Source organism: Branchiostoma floridae, chromosome 18 (genome assembly GCF_000003815.2).
Source record: "Branchiostoma floridae strain S238N-H82 chromosome 18, Bfl_VNyyK, whole genome shotgun sequence".
Taxonomy (NCBI): Eukaryota; Metazoa; Chordata; class Leptocardii; order Amphioxiformes; family Branchiostomatidae; genus Branchiostoma; species Branchiostoma floridae.
The window spans coordinates 4,631,208-4,649,863 of record NC_049996.1 but is presented as its reverse complement, the minus strand read 5'-3'; the positions used below and the strand labels follow the sequence as shown (position 1 = coordinate 4,649,863).

At 39.5% G+C, this 18,656-nt stretch overlaps 1 protein-coding gene across 2 annotated transcripts in view; it reads left to right on the top strand.

Annotated features, from left to right (window-relative positions):
- LOC118405286 overlaps window positions 1–6,856 on the top strand; it is a 48,724-nt gene extending 41,868 nt beyond the window's left edge. For both annotated transcript variants that reach the window (XM_035804708.1, XM_035804707.1), the window contains 2 exons: window positions 851–1,126; window positions 5,586–6,856. In XM_035804708.1, the coding sequence (XP_035660601.1) occupies window positions 851–1,126; window positions 5,586–5,824 (515 nt within the window). In that variant the 3' untranslated portion in view covers window positions 5,825–6,856. The remainder of the gene's footprint in view (window positions 1–850; window positions 1,127–5,585) is intronic.
- The last annotated feature ends 11,800 nt before the right edge of the window (window positions 6,857–18,656 follow it).

Here is an 18,656-nt window from a genome sequence, read left to right as displayed (position 1 = left end):
ATATAAGTAGCATAGTTAAACAGTATTTAAACATATGCTTCCCGACATATGTTGGCTGCACCACTACCAGGGTTCTTAGATCATACACCATCGCCTAATATTCTCTTTTCTACCATTTTGGAGGTCTTGAACTCTGGTAACAAGAGGACGAACTCTGTCGCAATTTCAGACGAACTTTCGTCAAATATAAACACGCGCCATCCAGCGACGACATTTCACGTAAAACACTTACTAGAAGTATATGTTCCCATTGGCAATGCAGTAAACGTGAAATACAACGTAGCTCCACCATCAACGTAACGTACATATCATTTGTGACAAAGTTGCCCTGTCATCCTGTCCAGTTGAAGTTTTGCGTGGTGGTGACATATTTAACTCACAAATGAAGCATAGACATCGACCAGAGGGTTTTCTCATTCAGTCCAGAGCAAATTGAAGATGAATATCACTTTAGGATTGTATGCCCTAAACATTCTGTTATACGCAATTTATTGTACACAAGGCTATCATCTTACATACATGGATTTACCTCAATGGACTTAGATAATAAACTTAAGTTAGGGGACCCACCGTTAGTTACATTATGACATGTGACAACCCCTGTAAGGTATACATAGGAAAATATATCATAGAATGTCTAGACGCTATCAATCCCTCTCATGATTGTAAAAGGCCATTTTCATCCCATACCATGCACCCTAGTATTAAGTAGATTAACCTTATAGAACTGTAGTTATGTATCAGTAGATGCCATGCTTTGTACCTTGTACAATTGTTGCGCAATAACGTTATGATGAATATTTACCTTCTTCTCATACGTTTGCTTGACAGACCAACCATGTTGTTTCAGAAGCAAAGACGTCGCTATCCTCGTTTGTCCATTACGACAAAAAAGTGCTACCAGGCCACAACGATGAACGGATAGCAGGCATAAGCGTGGAAGAGTGCGCCAAACGGTGTTTAGCGGGAACATCTCTTGTTCCTGCTGGATCCTGTCTGTCGTTTGATTATGACACCAAATACATTCCTGGTGCCTGTGTACTGAGTAAGGCCAGTAAGGACACACCTGGAGCAACATTGAGTGATAGCAACCCGACAGAGCGATTTGACTACTACCACAGAAGAGGTAACGTTACTGAAATATTTTTCAAATCTTGAACGGAACATAACTGAGTAATAGGCATCACACAGAATTCCTACCTTGTCGTTTAAACTCCTAATATAGGGCAGGTTTGGGCCTTTCAGTCAAAACATTACGGTTGCTACTCTTCCTTAAGGCATGTCATTACACAAGAAACAAGAAACGCACGCCTGTTATCACTTTATTTCCATGTGGGTTATAAGGTCAAGGTTAGATTTGAACTTGTTTCCTGTATTGATCAGACGTGATATGTATTTCGAACCTGTACCGTCTTGGATATCACCGTTTATTCCAACTCTTACGTATGTTTTGAGGATGTCATTGTGACAAGTCCTAGGGCCATATATCCAAAGCACCCATCAAGTCGAATTTCAGGTCATTCGGTTGACATTGAGTCCATTCCAAGTCACCGTGAGGGTTTTTAGGTGGTATTTGTAATTAGTCTGAATCATTTTGATTAAAAGAATACCTAAGCCACAATAATCGAATTCTTTTCAAAACATTGACTAAGAAAATACTCATCTATTTGAATTCCTTCGAATATTTTAGAAATATTTTGAAAGTAACTGTACAAAAATATCTTTATGTACAATAATTGTGAAACCTCTGTGGGATTATTTCACATTTACAAATATTTACAAATATTTGTAAACTTTGCCAAATGGTAAAATTAGTTTATTGCTCCCATTAAAGTATGCCTTATTGTTGCATCATTCTGTAAATTTTAGATTTCCCTGCTGGGCACTGGTGGATCCTTTGTGGTGGGCCATAGTTGCATGGCACCCAACCACACTTTGCAAGGATTTGTGAATTGCTATCTTCCCAGCCCACTGAACCATTTACAAAAAATGGTAGAAAATGGTAAATAATGGTAGAATGCTGTTATCATTATTTAGAAACCATTAGAAGTATCCAATTCCACACCATGAATATTTCCAAAGTTTTACAGAACCAGGGAAATATTTATAAAGTTGAAACAGTGTTAAGAATATTTCTGAAGTAACAAATGTCCTACCATGGTACCGGCAGCTCACATCTGTTATATCCAAGAGTACAATAGGCTACAGCCCAAACTGCACAAGGTGACCTCTTAGTCTTAGGGGCCGTCAAAGTCTGGTCTATGTGGACAGGTGGGCAATATAGACAGGATCCTTTGTGCTGAAGGTGTCAATGGGAAAAATTATGTAGGGGACCGTGAAAAAAGTGTTCACATTGGTCAGGTGGTCCTTACAATGTAATTACAAAACTTTAAAATCAATTTCAAACAATGGCAACAAATATCCGCACGGTGTCTTGGAATGGACTCTATCAGGGCAAAGGAGTCAAACAAATGTACATTTCGCGGAGAAACTAGCTAAGAGTCACTAAATTTAGCATTTGAAGTACCACATGCCGCTTCACCCGGTGGGTGGTCGTGAGGGCGCTTTGCTGAGCACACTGCCTCCCTCCATTTCTCCCTATCGTGAGCGCTGGCAAAAAAAAAGAAAGAAAAAGAAACAGGCCAGTCCACTGTTTAATCTTGTCGTCCCATTTCTTTTTCTGTCTGCCTTTTTTTCTGTTCTTTGTCACTGTTCCTTATAGGATCACTCTGGAGAAGTTTTTACCTCTGGTCACGTGGCCGTACCTTTTTCGCTCTCTTTCTCTTGACGGTAAAGAAGGTCTTCGAGTTGCTTCCTTGATAATGTTTCTAACTTCTGTGTCGGTGATGTGAACACGATAAGATAGATTTAGTAGTATTCGGTAACATCCCATCTCTACTGCTAGGATTTTCCGTCGTAGTCAGGCTGTCAACGTCCAGGTTTCACATGCATACAGAAAAATGGAGACAACTAGCGCCTGCAACAGTCGTACCTTACATTTCATACTAATGTCCCTGTCCCTCCGGATGTGTCTCAGCCTTGCCATGGCTGCTGAATTCTGTGCTGCTGGGGATAGAATTTCTGTCTTAGAGACGTCCTTCTAATAATAGAGCCAATGTACTTGAATGGATCCACTGTCTGAAGCTGTTTCTGGTTTACTTCAGTATCTTTCCAGTCATTTACTTCTCGTTGTTTGTCATTAAGGCCGCAACAATTTAATTTCTTGGTTCACGGATTTTTTCATAAAAATTATGGAGTGACAGGGCGAAAAAAAAAATGAAAATTGTACAATGGTTCGGGTAAAGATAATGGCTAATCCAAAACATAAAGAACAAAACGTTTTCAGCTTGAAAAAAGTACAAAAACACTATTACTGTACAGTAACAGCACCTGTTTGTTGAAAATTACAAAAGTAGTGTCAGTTTTTATGTTTGTCCAATTCGTCATGAATGAAATATATAACTGCAATAATAATACCCACATTTTAAGGAGCTTGTGATATAAAGGCCAATTTGCTACACCAGAAAGTTGGTGAATGGTTTCATTAATGGTAAAAATTTGCTAAGTGGTAATTTTTATTTTTATTTTATTTTCCAAAAAATAGGAGCGAGCGAATCAGTGAACCAATGAATTAAGATGGTATGGCCTAAACTGGCTTTTTCAGCACTGACCTACATGCCATGTTTCCTACTGTTTGGCATATCTTATCACCTGGATGTCTAACCTTCATCGACGCTTCCTAGAGGTAGTGTCTGATGGTTCCACTAGGCCAGTTCTGCGTCCCCTCCTGCCAGCCAATCTATATCGTCCTCCTACTGCGCCCTAACCAAAACGTACTGCACTACTGGACGTTTCGTGCAACTGTTGGACGCAGTTAGTCAGCATTGGTACAATGTTGTACCTCTTCATAGCTGCCCACAAAACTCCATACCAAACCCGGCCGAACGCGGCCCTTTTCATAGTCAACAAATACATGGTACAGACTTTGTTGGTGCTGGGGTTACTTCTCATCGAGGACTCTTGAGTTGAAATCTGATCTTCGGTGCTCCGTCCACTATGGGGGCCTTGGCCTGAGGTTTCAGTCTGTTTAAGATAACCATCAGCATTACCTTACCATCCTCCTACGCAGGGACATCCAACAGCCAAACCGCCTGTCTGGATGAACCCTGCTCTTTTAACCGTCACTCTTTGTTCCTGTGGACGTCCCCCCCCCAAACCAGCTGTCAGCCAATCAGAGAATAGGCTTTCCGTTTTCAAAAGCTGTCCGCATGTATAAGGGTAACCTCATTAATATTCATAAGCAGGTCGGTCAAGAACTAAGGGTGACGGTTGAAAGAGCAGGGTACATCCAGACGGGCAGTTTGGCTGTTGGATGTCCCTGCGGAGGAGAATGTACTGTAAATGCAGAAATGTTCGAGGTGGATTAATGACGATGACGCGGTGACGACTCCATCGCGAACTTAAAACCACCGTGAACATTTTTCCATGACATTAAGAGACTACCGGCCACCGCGAACTTAAAACCAACGCGAAAAGTCCTTTATCCCGCTAACGCGAAATTAAATCCCCGCGAACTTAAATGCATTTACAGTACCTTACTAGCATGTCTAATTGTACGGCTGATTGTTCTGTGGTTTTCACAGAGTGGTAGGAATGTTCCCCGTCTCTGGTAATGTTAGAATAAGTGACTGTATCCAGGGTATTGGCCAGTTTCCGGTTTTCCATATCTGGTTTTATTTTGAAGTAACATGTACCAAAACTGTTATTGAAATCAATCCTATGGGCATATGCCCAATGCAACCCCTTAGCGCATTTAAGGCCATTTAGTTGTAATAAGACGACAGAGGAATTTAGCCTCCGTTGCAGTCTTCGAACCAATTGATCATAGTGACATAACCGGTCCTTTTTGTTTCACAACTGACCCCAACAAGCAGTGGGACCATTGCAGCATACCACCCTGCAGCAAGCTATTTCAATACTGAACATTTAAATGAAACATTGCAATTCCATATCCGCGAATAACGTCATCAGGTTGGCAATTATTCATATAGTAAGGTTCAAAAGTGGCATCCTAGTAGACTCCTATTAGTTGCTGGTATATCCCTTAGCCTCCGGGAAGCTTCTACCATGCTAAGAGCCTGTACAAGCTTCCCGGAATATACTCTTTTTCACTGTGCATAGTTTCCCGTTGAAATCTCGAATCCAGCCACCCCCCAAGAAAAAGAAACTTACGCAAAGGCCCCCAGAAGCCGAAACATTGGATGTTTTGACTTTTTAAGCTAAAATGTCAAAACACTGCTTAATGGCCAGTTGTGACTTTGACGCCACATGAGGCAATACAAAGCATGATCAATACACGACGTCGACTACAAAACTGGATGTTTTTGCCACCTTAGTTTAACTGAAATTATGGCCATATAAATGACAGCAAAAATTACTAGTTGCTTACTATATAGGATCTAATATCCAAATAGAATTAAGCATACAGCATTATTCAACAGATTCGTTTAGATTTACACGGTTATTGTCTTCCAAATATTTCACTATCTATACCCTATTAATTGACATCTTTGTTTCAACCAAAGATTGCAAGGAGGGAAACGGAGCATCGTACCGAGGACACAAGGCTGTGACCAAGTCAGGCAAGACGTGCCAACGCTGGGACAGTCAGACTCCGCACAAACACACTAAAACGACTGCCAAATATCCGAGTTCTGGACTGGAGGAAAACTTTTGCCGGAATCCATCCTCCAGTAGTGGTCCTTGGTGCTACACCACTGACCCCAAAGAACGGTGGGAATTATGCGACATTCCAGATTGTTGAGCCATAATTATCGTATTAACGTTAACGAAACATTGCGATTTTATATTTTATGAAAAGAGAAATCTTTGGACGACATCCACACGAAACTCCCAGTAGTTACCGGGATATGCCCCCGGTACAAGAGAATACACCCCATCTCAATCAGCACACTTAAGAAAGTCTAACTTTAAGGTGATAACAATTTTAAACTGCTGGAAGACTTCTGCCATGCAAACTTGAGCAGAAGTGCTGAAGGAAACCAGACAACCTTGAAAAAGCCATAGCCTCCGACATCATTTTTTTAGCTAAAAGTTTTTACAACGATAATTTGCTAGCGCTGTCAATTATATTTACCATAAGTACGATATTAAGTACTTCGTAATAAGCGAAATAATAAATTGCTGGTGTACTGAACTAGATTATTTACGATGCTATCATGCTACGGTGCAATGTTGGTGTATTTACGTATGTTATGCCGTTTAATAAGTGAACGGTTTTATCAAGCACTGTTGCTAATATTGTTTAGGGCATAATGCCACAAGTGTAGCATTATTACACATGTAAGTTAACTGTTGTTTTATAAGTGACATTTTTGTTTACTTTTCTTACGTTCATTTATATAATTTGGTTTAGTTGAGGAACACTGTTGTATGGTTATTGAAAATTCAGTGTTGATGTTTTTGTATAAGATTCTTTTTGTACTATGCTAAGTATGGTGTAGGAAATAGATTGTCAAACTACTTTAAAACTATGAAACAACAGTATTTAAGAGAACAAAAAGTATGTCTACTACATCTAACTTTACATATCAAAAATTACTTCATTTGTCATTAAAGTAGCAATACTGCTGTGTAGAATTTTTATTGATTTTATTGTGATTTTTATCATTGGAAATCATTTTAAAACTTAACGATAGCTTGCTATTTGATACGTTAAAGATATGCCTGCTTTATTTGGTGTTCAGTTTACGGTGGGACAGTAACGTTAGAATGCTGGTCTGTTTTCTGTCACGATGTCATTTAACAGAATAAATTTATGGTTGTTGGTCCATCATTTACTGTATGATTTCATGCTTTTTTCATGTGTAAAGGTATGATGATGACTTATTAACTAACACTTGCTCATGGGAAAAAGACATGTCATAGCAAAGAAAAATGGCCTACACAGAAATCATTCTTTATTTTAGCCTTTCCAAATCTGAAAACAGGTCTTTATTCGGTCCACTTTATATCTGTTTTATCCCTGCAGGCCACCTGTTTGCGATTTATTTTAAATGCAACATTTTTGCGAATTTGTGCCTATAATGAATTCAGAGCAGACAAACATCCACGCGCTTTGCATATGGATCGCAAGAGGTCGCTGCTGCATGGTCGGTCAATGTCCTCGTGTGATTTATGTACAAAGCATATTTTCTACCCCGAACTGCTGTAGTTGGGTTTCTGTTGATGGATTGTTGTTGGCATCCTTCTGTCTCGTGAGAAAATGAAATTCGTGTGGTGGTCTGGTCAGTTCAGGTTGTTTTCAGGTTACAGCGCCTGGTGTGACTGTAGAGGCAGACTCTGTTTCAGTTGGCCCTGGTGTAACCCGTGCCTGGCTGTGTGGTGGCTGGTGCGGGCCTCTGCTGTTTACGCCATCTTTTTTTCCTCCGGCTGCTCCTCCCTACTCTTCCCGCTGGTTAACAACGTTAACAGCGTCCTCGCCGACAAGTCTTTTCCTTCTGTATTTTGAGTGAAAGTCTAAAAATCGCTCCAAAATGTGCCCATGTAGAATGCTCGATTTTGCTGAAAAACAGCCCACTCTTATTTTTTTTTGCATTTTGCCGCCTGCAACCTACAAGTACCGAATCAACAACGCCTTTCTTTTGAAACAAAATAAATTTTCAACACACATACAAAGGACAGTTAAGACATCTCTGTCCTCTCGGCTCGAAAATGCCAGTGTCTCTCAGCTTTCTCATTTAGGTCTGTCAGGATTCAGCCCTGTCAGGATTCAGCCCTCCAACCAATGCTTGTGATCATTCAATTCATCAACTTGTAATGCTACTTGCTTAGCAGTAATATGTCCTAGATGAGCAAATAATCACATTTCTGACCTTGTTTGACTATCTCATCTACGAGAGAACTTTATCTTTTCGTGCATTTATCAGTGCCTTAAAGTACTGCCAAAGGGTAGGATTCATCAACTGTATAAAATAAAGTCGAAAAGCCACTCTTTGGGGTGAAATTTGAATCATATCCAATTCTATAATTGTCATGATTGTTTGGATCATTCTACTTAGTAGTTTGGGACTAGTAGTTCCATCAAAAATTGAGTCATTGTTTTGGTGTGACTGGATGTGCGTGTGCGTGCATCTGTCTGTGTTTCAATATATTTGTTGTCTTCATACTTTTACAGCCCCTGGGAGGATTGTAATTTTTTTCATCTTTGGATAACGATTGGTAAGACAAATGAACAACCATTTTTTTTGAAATGCCGAAATATAGACAGGTGTCACAGAATGGTCTGTACACAATTATGTTTTCTGGATATTTGAAAATAGGAAATGTTACAATAGCTGTAACTCTTTTTGAAATGTTTTTGTTTAACAGGCCGTTCTCCTGTCAGTTCTGAAAGACCACGTGACCGCCTGTTCGTGTGGGATTGGCGCTCACACTGACATAGATATCGGAGAAGCAAACAAAATAATATAACGTGATGTAGTAACTGCTTAACTGAGAACGATAGGCTAGTAATATTTATATAGATCGATCCTTCACCATTAAACCTTTGTTTCACGACGTTAGTGTTAACATTAATTAATTTCTCCTTTTTCCCTTTATTTCTAAGCATCTTGTCTTTCAGGGAATATGTTAAATTTCGACACACTGAACTGCCTTAACTGCTGGCATTGATATGCAGGTAGATTAAACTATATGTTGTCAACTGATGGAAATAATTTTTATATTATTTCAAATGATGGTGGACTTGAATTATTTCCAATGTGTATTGTAGTTGCTGGGTCAATAAATGTATATTTGTTTGTGTTTCAGTGCGAAGTCAAGCCAAGAGGATGTGTAACACAACGAAGACCACTTAGTTGCGCCCTCCAGCGATATGTCGGAAAAGAGCAACAATAGAAGGTTTTGCATGTACTTTGCATACGAATCGCTAGAGGACGTTGCTGCGTGGTTTAGAAATCACGATTAATTATTGGAACTAGGATCAACATGCATTGAAATGTTCTTAAAGGGTCTTATACTTTCCGAGACAAATCGGGGAGGTCAAAAGGAAATGCCCACCAGTACTTTGTGGCATCAATCTGTCTCTGAAGACGATGGTAGGCAGACAGGGTGGGTTAGGCGGGTCGCACGTGACTTTTTTAGGTGAATGAGGGCTGTGCACTTCCTTCTCCACCCTCTCGTCTAGATGGTCAACTGGCGCACTAAGCCCTACAGGGGCAAGAGCTGCGTGCGTGCAACGTGTAAGACGTCTTACCACCCCAGCAGGTGAAGGTTTGTTGTTTGGAGTTTCCGTCTACTGGGAGGACTTCCGACCAAGGATGTAAGGGGTTCCTCCTACCCCTGACTCATGTATGGCGGGTGCGTCATGACCGAACATGCCATTATGGCCTGCTACTGCCACTTGCCGCAGCTAGTTACTCATTTACACCCGAGTCAAGTGAGGAAAGTCGTGTAAAGTACCTTTCCCAAGGGCACAAGGTAGGTGACGCGGCATCCGAATTCGAAGTCAGGGCCGACGTCTTAGCCAAACGCGCTGCCGATTGCGCCACGCAATCTCACATTTCGCGATCCCACAATTACTTAGCACAATTAAAGCGTGTGCATCCATGAGGTTGTGTATTTAGTTGAACAGCTTTGTCAAGTCAGCTGCTTGGGACACTTTTAATCATCTTCGGTTTTTACCTTCTTATCAGTCTTTATTTATCATTATGGGTGTTTTTTCAGTCTTTAATTTATTGTTTGTCTATTATGCTACCATGCACGATTGTGAATAAGCATAGTCACTTACTTTTCACATTGGGAGTTTTGGTCTATACTGAGGAATTGGTTAGGGAAAATGGAGGCCTATTATTTTGTGGTGGATTCTGGTGATAACAATCTTATGCTTATTACAACAAGGACAACGGGTTCCTTCATTTTGTCTGAAATGTTGCTTGAATTAAGATTAACATGGTTAGCTTTATACAATCGTCATGCAACAACTAAAATATCACTAACAAGTATTGACTAACATGCATTGTTTTATCACTAGATGTTTACAGGTCATATACACCCGGACTACTGGATTCTTTAGTCTTTTTGTCGGCGACATGTTGCTTAGCGAGCTGTCCCTCTGTAAATAAAAGATAGTTTCTTTATTTTTCCAGATTATTATAAATGCCCAACGTTTATCATAATACAGAATATGTTTACCTGGTGTCATATATTTTTGTATATCAAATGCAATACTAATCTATATAATATATATAATTTCTAGAATTGTTTTGGTATCCAAATAGAGTAGTTCTATTATGATATTCTAATTTTTTTTCTAACTGTTTCTCCTGCAGTAGATGCAGTCTTCTTTAATGGCCCCTTTTCCACTCCCTCCTCCTGTTTCAAGAAGAGTACTCGTAAGAGGTGAAGTTTCAGATTTGGTACCTTTTTCAAAAATTACACTTACACTGTCATCTTTTTAATGATAAACACCCAAGATATTTAACAACTTGTAGTTCTTTTCCCGAAATTTCCCTTGTAACTGACAATGTTGTGACCAGAGTATTATTAGTAACAGAGTTATGACGCGAAGTTTATTGATTCTAAAGACTTATCTTAAACGCCTTCTTGAATCAAGGGTCATATTTTAATTATAAAACAAAACAAGAGGTCTTACAAACCTAAATGTAATCTCCTTAAGGAATAGTCTACCTCCGGTGAAAATGATGCTTAGATTAAAATTTATCTCCAAGCAGATCTATCGGCGGCAGAGATACTATCCAAGGTCTAAAATGTGACTAACTGTCCTCCCCACGATATCTGCATGTAGTCAAACAGGGAGAATTATTTCTATTCAATAAAGGTGTTACTGCCCCTCCTCATGGCCACATAAACAACAATACGAATATTCATGGTACAGTAGAAGCCAGTTAATTGCACAACGGATTAATGCACACTTCTGTTAACTGCACGGAATCCCCAAATCCCAAATAATTGCGGTCCAGCTAGATAATTTCGCACTATTGCACCAGCCGGACAATTGCACGAAATTCACTGACAAATAGGCCGTGCAATTAAGCGGCTTCTACTGATGCTTAGACTTTTATGAGCAATTTATATCTCTATTAGGGCAAATTCAGTGACCCACCAACATCCCTATAAGAGCAGTTAACACCTATTCAGCAAGAACGGTTTAATCAGGTAACAATTGGTTGGTAAAAATTCGTTGGTAACAATTTCTTTTTAACCGACTGCATGCAGATCTCAAGGCATTTGGATACTGTTCAGCCCTGCTGCATGGAAATCATATCAGATAATTACTAGTGAAAAAATAAAACTATTTCATACGCATATTTGTGTAGCAGGACTTTGGATTGTTTAATGATACTAATTATGCTGCATGATATGCTTGAAATTAATTGCAATGATGTATTCTTAGTATAAAAAGGAAAAAAAAACGTAATCATCGATAACATTAGATATACACTAAGAAATTTACATGTATGTATATTAATATGTGAAAACATTTATTTCAAATGTCCATAACATTGGCACTCTTCATGTTAGTGACAATCAATTTGCAATGTTTGCAATTTGGATATTTTTGTAAACCTAAAGAAAAATTGGATGTGATTAATATTAATTTCAATGTAAGAACATAGCGCAGTGTTTATCTATCACCTCGTGATGTCTTATTTGTTCTACGTACCTCTTGTTTATTTGGTCTTGCGTGGCATCGTGACTTGGACCGTTTGGGGAACCAGCGTTATCCCGAGTGATCTTGAAAACGCAGTGTTCTTGAAGGTGTTGTATTTCTTTCTCTAACCGCTGCACCCTCTCATACAGGGCAGCGTTTTCTTCTTCAACATGATTATGGTGGTTGTAGAATCCAAGAACAATGAACAGAAAAATAAAGTCCAACTCTTGTTTTGTGCACTTTATAAACAGTGGTCTAAGTGCACGGAAGAAAGACAAGAAAATACAACAAAATTGTAAGATAGCACAAAAGAATCACCCTTGAGAAAACCAGCAACCCTTATCAACCCTTTGACTGAGTTTTCTTACTCAAAGCCCTTCAATCTATTCAACTTATTATTCTAACTATGTTTTTAACCTTACATATCTTTGATTATCCATTATTAACTTTACTTGCGTCTTTATTCATCTCCAAGCAGGTCTTGCGGTGGCAAAAAAAAATGGGATAACACCCCCGCTAACCCATTTTTTTTACCAATAGGTATTTCGTGAAACCCTCTTTAGCATAATAAAGGGGTAACACCCCCGCTATCCCATTTTTTTTTCCAATAGGTATTTCTTAAAACTAAAAGAAATGCCTATTGTTAAAAAAAGGGATAGCGGGAATGTTATCCCTTTATTATGCTAAAGAGAGTTGCCAGAAATACCTATTGTTAAACAACAAAAAAATGGGTAAGCGGGGTTGTTATCCCATTTTTTTAACAGTAAAAGGTTCAATAATAACCGTCTGGTAAAAGGGGTTAATTAATAAAAAGTAACATTAGCACGTTTTTTCTTAACTCACACGTTTTTATAAGTAAAAACAAAATCTGTACTAAATAAATGGACTGAATAGTCAAGTCTGTTTGCCGCACGCCGCTCGTGGTGACAACCGTCATATTCCAACTTTGAAAAATTCCAAAATTTTATCTTTTTGGCGAAAATAGGTGTGACGTCTTGTTTTTGTGTGTTATATCGACGTTCGTGCACCTTGCAACATCGGTACCGAGGGGAGCGATAAAACAACCGGAAGAGCGTCGCCCGAAGAAGAATACCTGGCCGAGAGCAAAGCTGCGTGTTGACAAGCGATTGCGCTGCTACAACCAGAGAAAACCTGACGGCAGTTATGGACTGACGTACACTAGTCTGATTAAATTGCACTTCCAGCATTCGCCGTCCTGTGGCCAGCAGCGCCGGAAAGGGGAATTTGTACTCAATTATGTACATCAAAGAACATACAAGAAAGGTATTTTTCGCCGATCACGGTCCAAGTCGATCCGGGCTAGATGTGCAAATGGAATAAACAACATACAAGTAATGTGTTGTACAATCATTGTTTATGGAATAAACCACATACAAGTAATGTGTTGTAAAATCATTGTTTATGAAAGCTGTAGTAAGATTTGATGCCGTCATATACTTGTAAGGAGACACACAACTGTACAGTGCATCCCGACACTACCTTTGAATATTTGTAATTAGTTTTTTTATTATTGTTGTTATTATACACTGTTCTGCCATGATTGTTATCCTTATTGAGTATTCTTTTTCGTTTGAGTAAGTGAACTGCGCAGTGAGATGGAGTCACCAATGTTGTGTTGTGTGAGCAGACAGTTATCTAGTAAGACAGGATGTAAAGACAACAGATTTCTAAGTTTCGGAGAGACAATGGAGAACAAAGTAAGGTAGCATTGTTATGAAATCGCTTCAGTCTGCGTTATAACGTTAAACGTCTTCCGTACCCAGCTGGTGTACGGAATCATTGTCTCTGCGTCATTTCTTTATCCTTAATGTGCTGATCTTCATATCGGCATATGAAGGAACCTGTGTACATCATTCATTGTTGTGCGTCAAGTCCGCACAATTTGATTAATGTTTATTGCAAGTCTTGCCCGAGGGCTAATTGCAGGTACAAACATCATGTATAATAAGGAAAATACAAAGGTGCTAGGACCTACATTCTATGACTATGCTGTGCAACTTAAGGGTACCTTATCAACAATAAGCTAATAACATTCCAGGTCATCGATTACACCTCAAAATCGCATACAAAATCACCATAACATCATAAAACAGAACAATCATCCATCGTTGTCAGGCTGTCATCCCTGTATTTTACGACAAGTCCGCAACAACTGATCTCTGATCTGAACTGATCTCTTCATGCTTGAGGCTCTTGCCGTCTCACTGTTTCTGACAATAACACAAGATCAAATTTACAAACCATCCCATCAAATCACTTTATACACCAGACTAACCCTTCATGCTTGTGGCTCTTGCTGTCCCACTGTTTCCGAAAAGAACACAAGATCATATTTACAAACCATCGAATCAAATCTTTTATACAAACACTAACCCTTCATACTATTGGCTCTTGCCGTCCCACTGTTTCCGACAAGAACACAAGATCACATTTCCTAGCCATCCCATCAAATCAATTCATACAACACACTAAACATTTATTAAATGCTTGTGACTCTTGCCGTCCCACTGTTTCCGACAAGACCGCAAGATCATATTTACAAACCATCCCATCAAATCACTTCATAAATCACATTAATCCTTCATGCATGTGGCTCTTGCCGTCTCACTGTTTCCCACAAGACCACGTTTCCATGCAAATTCTCCATTCCTCCTTAGAAATACTAATTTTCATTGTTTTGCGGCCGTCGTCCCTGTATAATTTCCAACAAGTCTGCAACAACAAGCTCTAAACATTCCACATCATCATTAACACGTCAAAATGACGACACTACTGCCCATCATGCAACATTCCCTTCGGACGATACAAAACACTCCCTTGAGACAATATGGCGGCGCCCATGGACGGGACGGCAACGAAAACAATACAGGCATATCTCTCCTGAATATCTCCGGATATTTTGTATTCAATATGTTTAAGCTCTTATCTTCAGTAGAGTTTATTGTAAAAATTTCATCATATCTTGTTTATATATTATCATTAATGGTAAACATAACTTCAAGTCTACATTGAGGTATTGTATGCATGATGATGTACAGCTTTATTTGATGACAAACTTACACAGGGATAGAATGGCTATCATTCACCAATAATAAAGTTGGGCAGTCATATTGTTTATGCAGATTACAATGTCATTTAAATGCTACCCAGCACAAATTACATATTTGTGTTTAAATTATAGTTATAGATAAATGTGTAAACTAAGTAATAATCTGACTAAGATATGGAAATGGACTTTTGAACATCAGTGGCTGACCACAGGTACGCAAAGAAAGGAAACCCCTTTTTGAAACGGAACCTCATATTTTCAAAGAGGTTCTCTTCTTCGTAAACTCCGAAGAGAACTTAGTTTCCTGTCTATTCACAAACTGGACAAACACGGGAATAGGCTAGACGTGCGCACCGTCACGAAAAGTGAGCAACGACGAATGAGGGATATGGGCGGAGGTAGAACAGGGGACCAATGGGAAAGGCCGATAGGGATTAGGCACATCCGTCCAATTTGTGAGCCGACAGGAAACGTGAATCATTTACATGACACTTTTTTCTCATATACTTTGTTTGGGTGTTAGCCCCACGTAACAATTTTTACTTGCCCAGATAGAGGGTCATTGACACGGACACGCCCACACTGATGATGTACAGAACCAGACACAGCCTGTCCAGGACCTTGGTCAGCAGAGTGTAATCTGACACCCCGTGCTCGCCCTTCGCCTTGGTCTGCTCCTCCAAGGTGCGAGTCAGATTCAACATTTTAGAGTTGATCGTCTCCATGGTGCGGAGCAGTTTGCCGTAGACAACTGGATTTATTCCGTCCACCTCCGCCATGGCGTAGACAGCTAAAGGGGCGGCGTTAATGGCTCGCTCAGGACGGACTCGCTTCCCGCTGGCCAGGCCAGTCTCTCCATCGTCACTCGCCACCTCCTTCTTTGTAAGGTCTCCGAGCAGAAGCAACCTTAAAAATCATTAACAAAGAGATTAACGATGATTTTTTATTGATCTTACAAGGGTTCTAGCCAGCGTCTGTCCTTCTGTCCTTTGACAGAATTTTGCTGCTGGGGAAGGACAAAACTTTTGCCCATTTCGTCCTCTATGGTGGACAAAAATCGAGCAGAGTCTAGAGGCAAAATTTCCGCTTCGAAATGCAGGATATAGCATTTTAGAGGGTATAGTCGTCAAAATTTTCCCTGGAGAACGTGCTCCCAGACCCCCTTAGAATCTTCGCCCTTTCAGCGGTCAACATGATTTCCAAATTCAAAATCCAGGGTACTTAAAAAAATCAGGCTGGCTACAACACTGATTCTTACTGACATATCAATTGATTAATTTCTCCAAAGCTTGTCGTTTGATATATGCACGATCCATAGTTTCGATTGTAAAATATCATTGCGTGATGAGAATCTTTGTGGTTCATATCATTACAAATTTGTGTCTAAATTTGTGTAAAACTCATTAAATTCATATCGACCTGGATTCAAAATTTCGAATAACATGTTTAAAATATACATCAGTAGATTAAAATTGTCTCTTTTCCCCTATGTATTGTATGGTCAATTTGTTTAAACATTAAATGGTATTAAATGTAAGCGTTATAGAAATAGCAATTTTAAATACATCCAATATCTAATGTATAAGCAATACGTAATAAAGTGCACTTACTGGAAACATTAGTGTTATTGTAATTGCAATTAAAGTATCAATAAATTAAGGAGCGAACAAGCTAGCCAAGAAAGGATTGGCTAAACAAAGGAAGAAAAATGAAAGGTGTCCCTAATATGTTATCAATATATTTTTTTCAGACAGCACTGCAGCGTCCTCTAGCGATCTATATGCAAAGTGTACGCAAACCTTTTTACAAGTATATCGCTGGAGGGCGCAACTGAGTGGTCTCGTTGTGTTGCTCGATACATACATAAACTAGCGTAGTGACTCATTAGGAAATGAAGTGTCAAAACAGTCATAATGCCGTGATATCGATAGGACAGTACACCTTTCTTCGACACAACCCTTTAATATTACCTACTGACGTTTGGATGCCTATCCGACATCTTCTTTAGAGCTTCTAACTGAAGTTCAGCTTCTCGTTTCTCGTCATTAGGTAATATAAACTGGTAGTGTAAAAAAAAAAAAAAACTACAATCCTATGACCTACCAACCCGATGGATTTATTTTCGGAAATGCCGTAATCTGATTTCTAGTAGATATATGTAGCTATGTAACTTAATGCTAGACAATTAAAATTTAAAAATGAGTTAAGCTTGGTGTTTGGTACCAACACGTATTCCTTGACTTATGCCAGCGCGCAACTCTAATTGTAACAATTACATCTCTATACAGGTGATTATGATAGTGCACATTGGAGCAGTATCGCAAGAGACCGCTGCTGTGTGGTCTACTTTGCGTTGTTCAAGAAGTGCCTGAAAATAGTTCAAGCTACTTTAGGTAGCAATTAATTTGCTTGATGATAAAATAGTTCGTAATCCGCTATTGTCTAAATCGAACGTGTAACACGTATAAGTGGCTGAGCTACAATCGGGATTAGAATTTGACATATCAGGAACAGGTGGTATTACAGAAATATTACACACTAAAAGCGATCTGATTTCATTTTTCTTGCATATTTAAAAGATGCAGCTAGGGCTGCCGAACTAACCTAAGGATACCACAAAGGGCTAGTCCTGGTAACTACACACCATACAGCAAACAACACAAGTGATTACTTCGTATGTGTAATGTCGCAGGCAATTTCAATGTGCAATACGTACGTAGTTTTCGTCTTCGCCGCCTCTGAGCGTCTCACCATATATGGTAAATGATGTTTGCATAAAGAGGGAGAGCGGAGTGAAAATAGCTGAATTTGCTACTAAGCAAATACCGGCCTTTCTAGTTGCTAACTTCAATTTTGGATTTGTTTTCTTCAAATGACCATGTTTTCAGTGGGAGTATTTCTGGACTGGACATTGTATTACAGAGGGTACGATATTATTTTCAAATACTTCAGTTTTTAATGACAATATTTCTAATGGGCTAAGTATTGTCGTGGTTGCTATATTATAGTACAACTTACCCTTGGTTTACCTGTAGCATATAATCATACAATCACGCCATTACTAGTAGTTACGACTTATCGAGGAATAGCACAAAGTTCAAACGCGTGTGGCATGAGTGTGATCGCTAATGTCCCTTCAGTAGACAAAGGCGGGGCGCCCTCTGGCAGCTTGAAGGTGAAGTGCTGCAGCAGGCTGGAGAACAGCAGAAACAGCTCCATCTTGCCGAGCTGCTCTCCGGGGCACACACGGCGTCCTGGAATGGAAATTTTTGCAGTGAATGGAGAACAATAAATTTATTTATAATAGAAATACCATGAATTGATTCCATCAAGTTGGTAAGTCAATAAATAAGAGACTTTTAAATACATAACTAGGTACGTGTTGTTGGGAGCCGCATCTGTGAGCAGCAGTGCAAATAAATCTCCCAGTATTGTCATGATACCCCGTCACATTAGGCGAAAATCGATCTCCAAATCACGAGTAGGCATGACCCTGCTGCCGAGGAAGAAATAGCAGAGTTCCCCCCTTCCCGTCAGGGTCATGCCTCCTCGTAATTTAGAGCTCGCAGACTCGTCGTCCGATTGATTTTCGCCTAATGTGAGGGGGATATAAGGGAGGTGACATACAGTCATCAAAACGTCAGGAAGGTAAAACATTCGGCTGTGTACAAAAAAAGTGGTATTTAGAAAAGCCGTCAAATATAATTGCATGAAAGGTGAATGTATGAAAGGTGGGTGTATGAAAGATGAGTGTATGAAAGATGAGTGTATGAAAGTTGAGTGTATGAAGGGTGACTGTATGAAGGGTGGCTGTATGAAAGAGTGACTGTATAAACACGGTGACTGTTTAAAAGGTGACTGTTTGAAAGGTAACTGTATAAAGGTGACTGT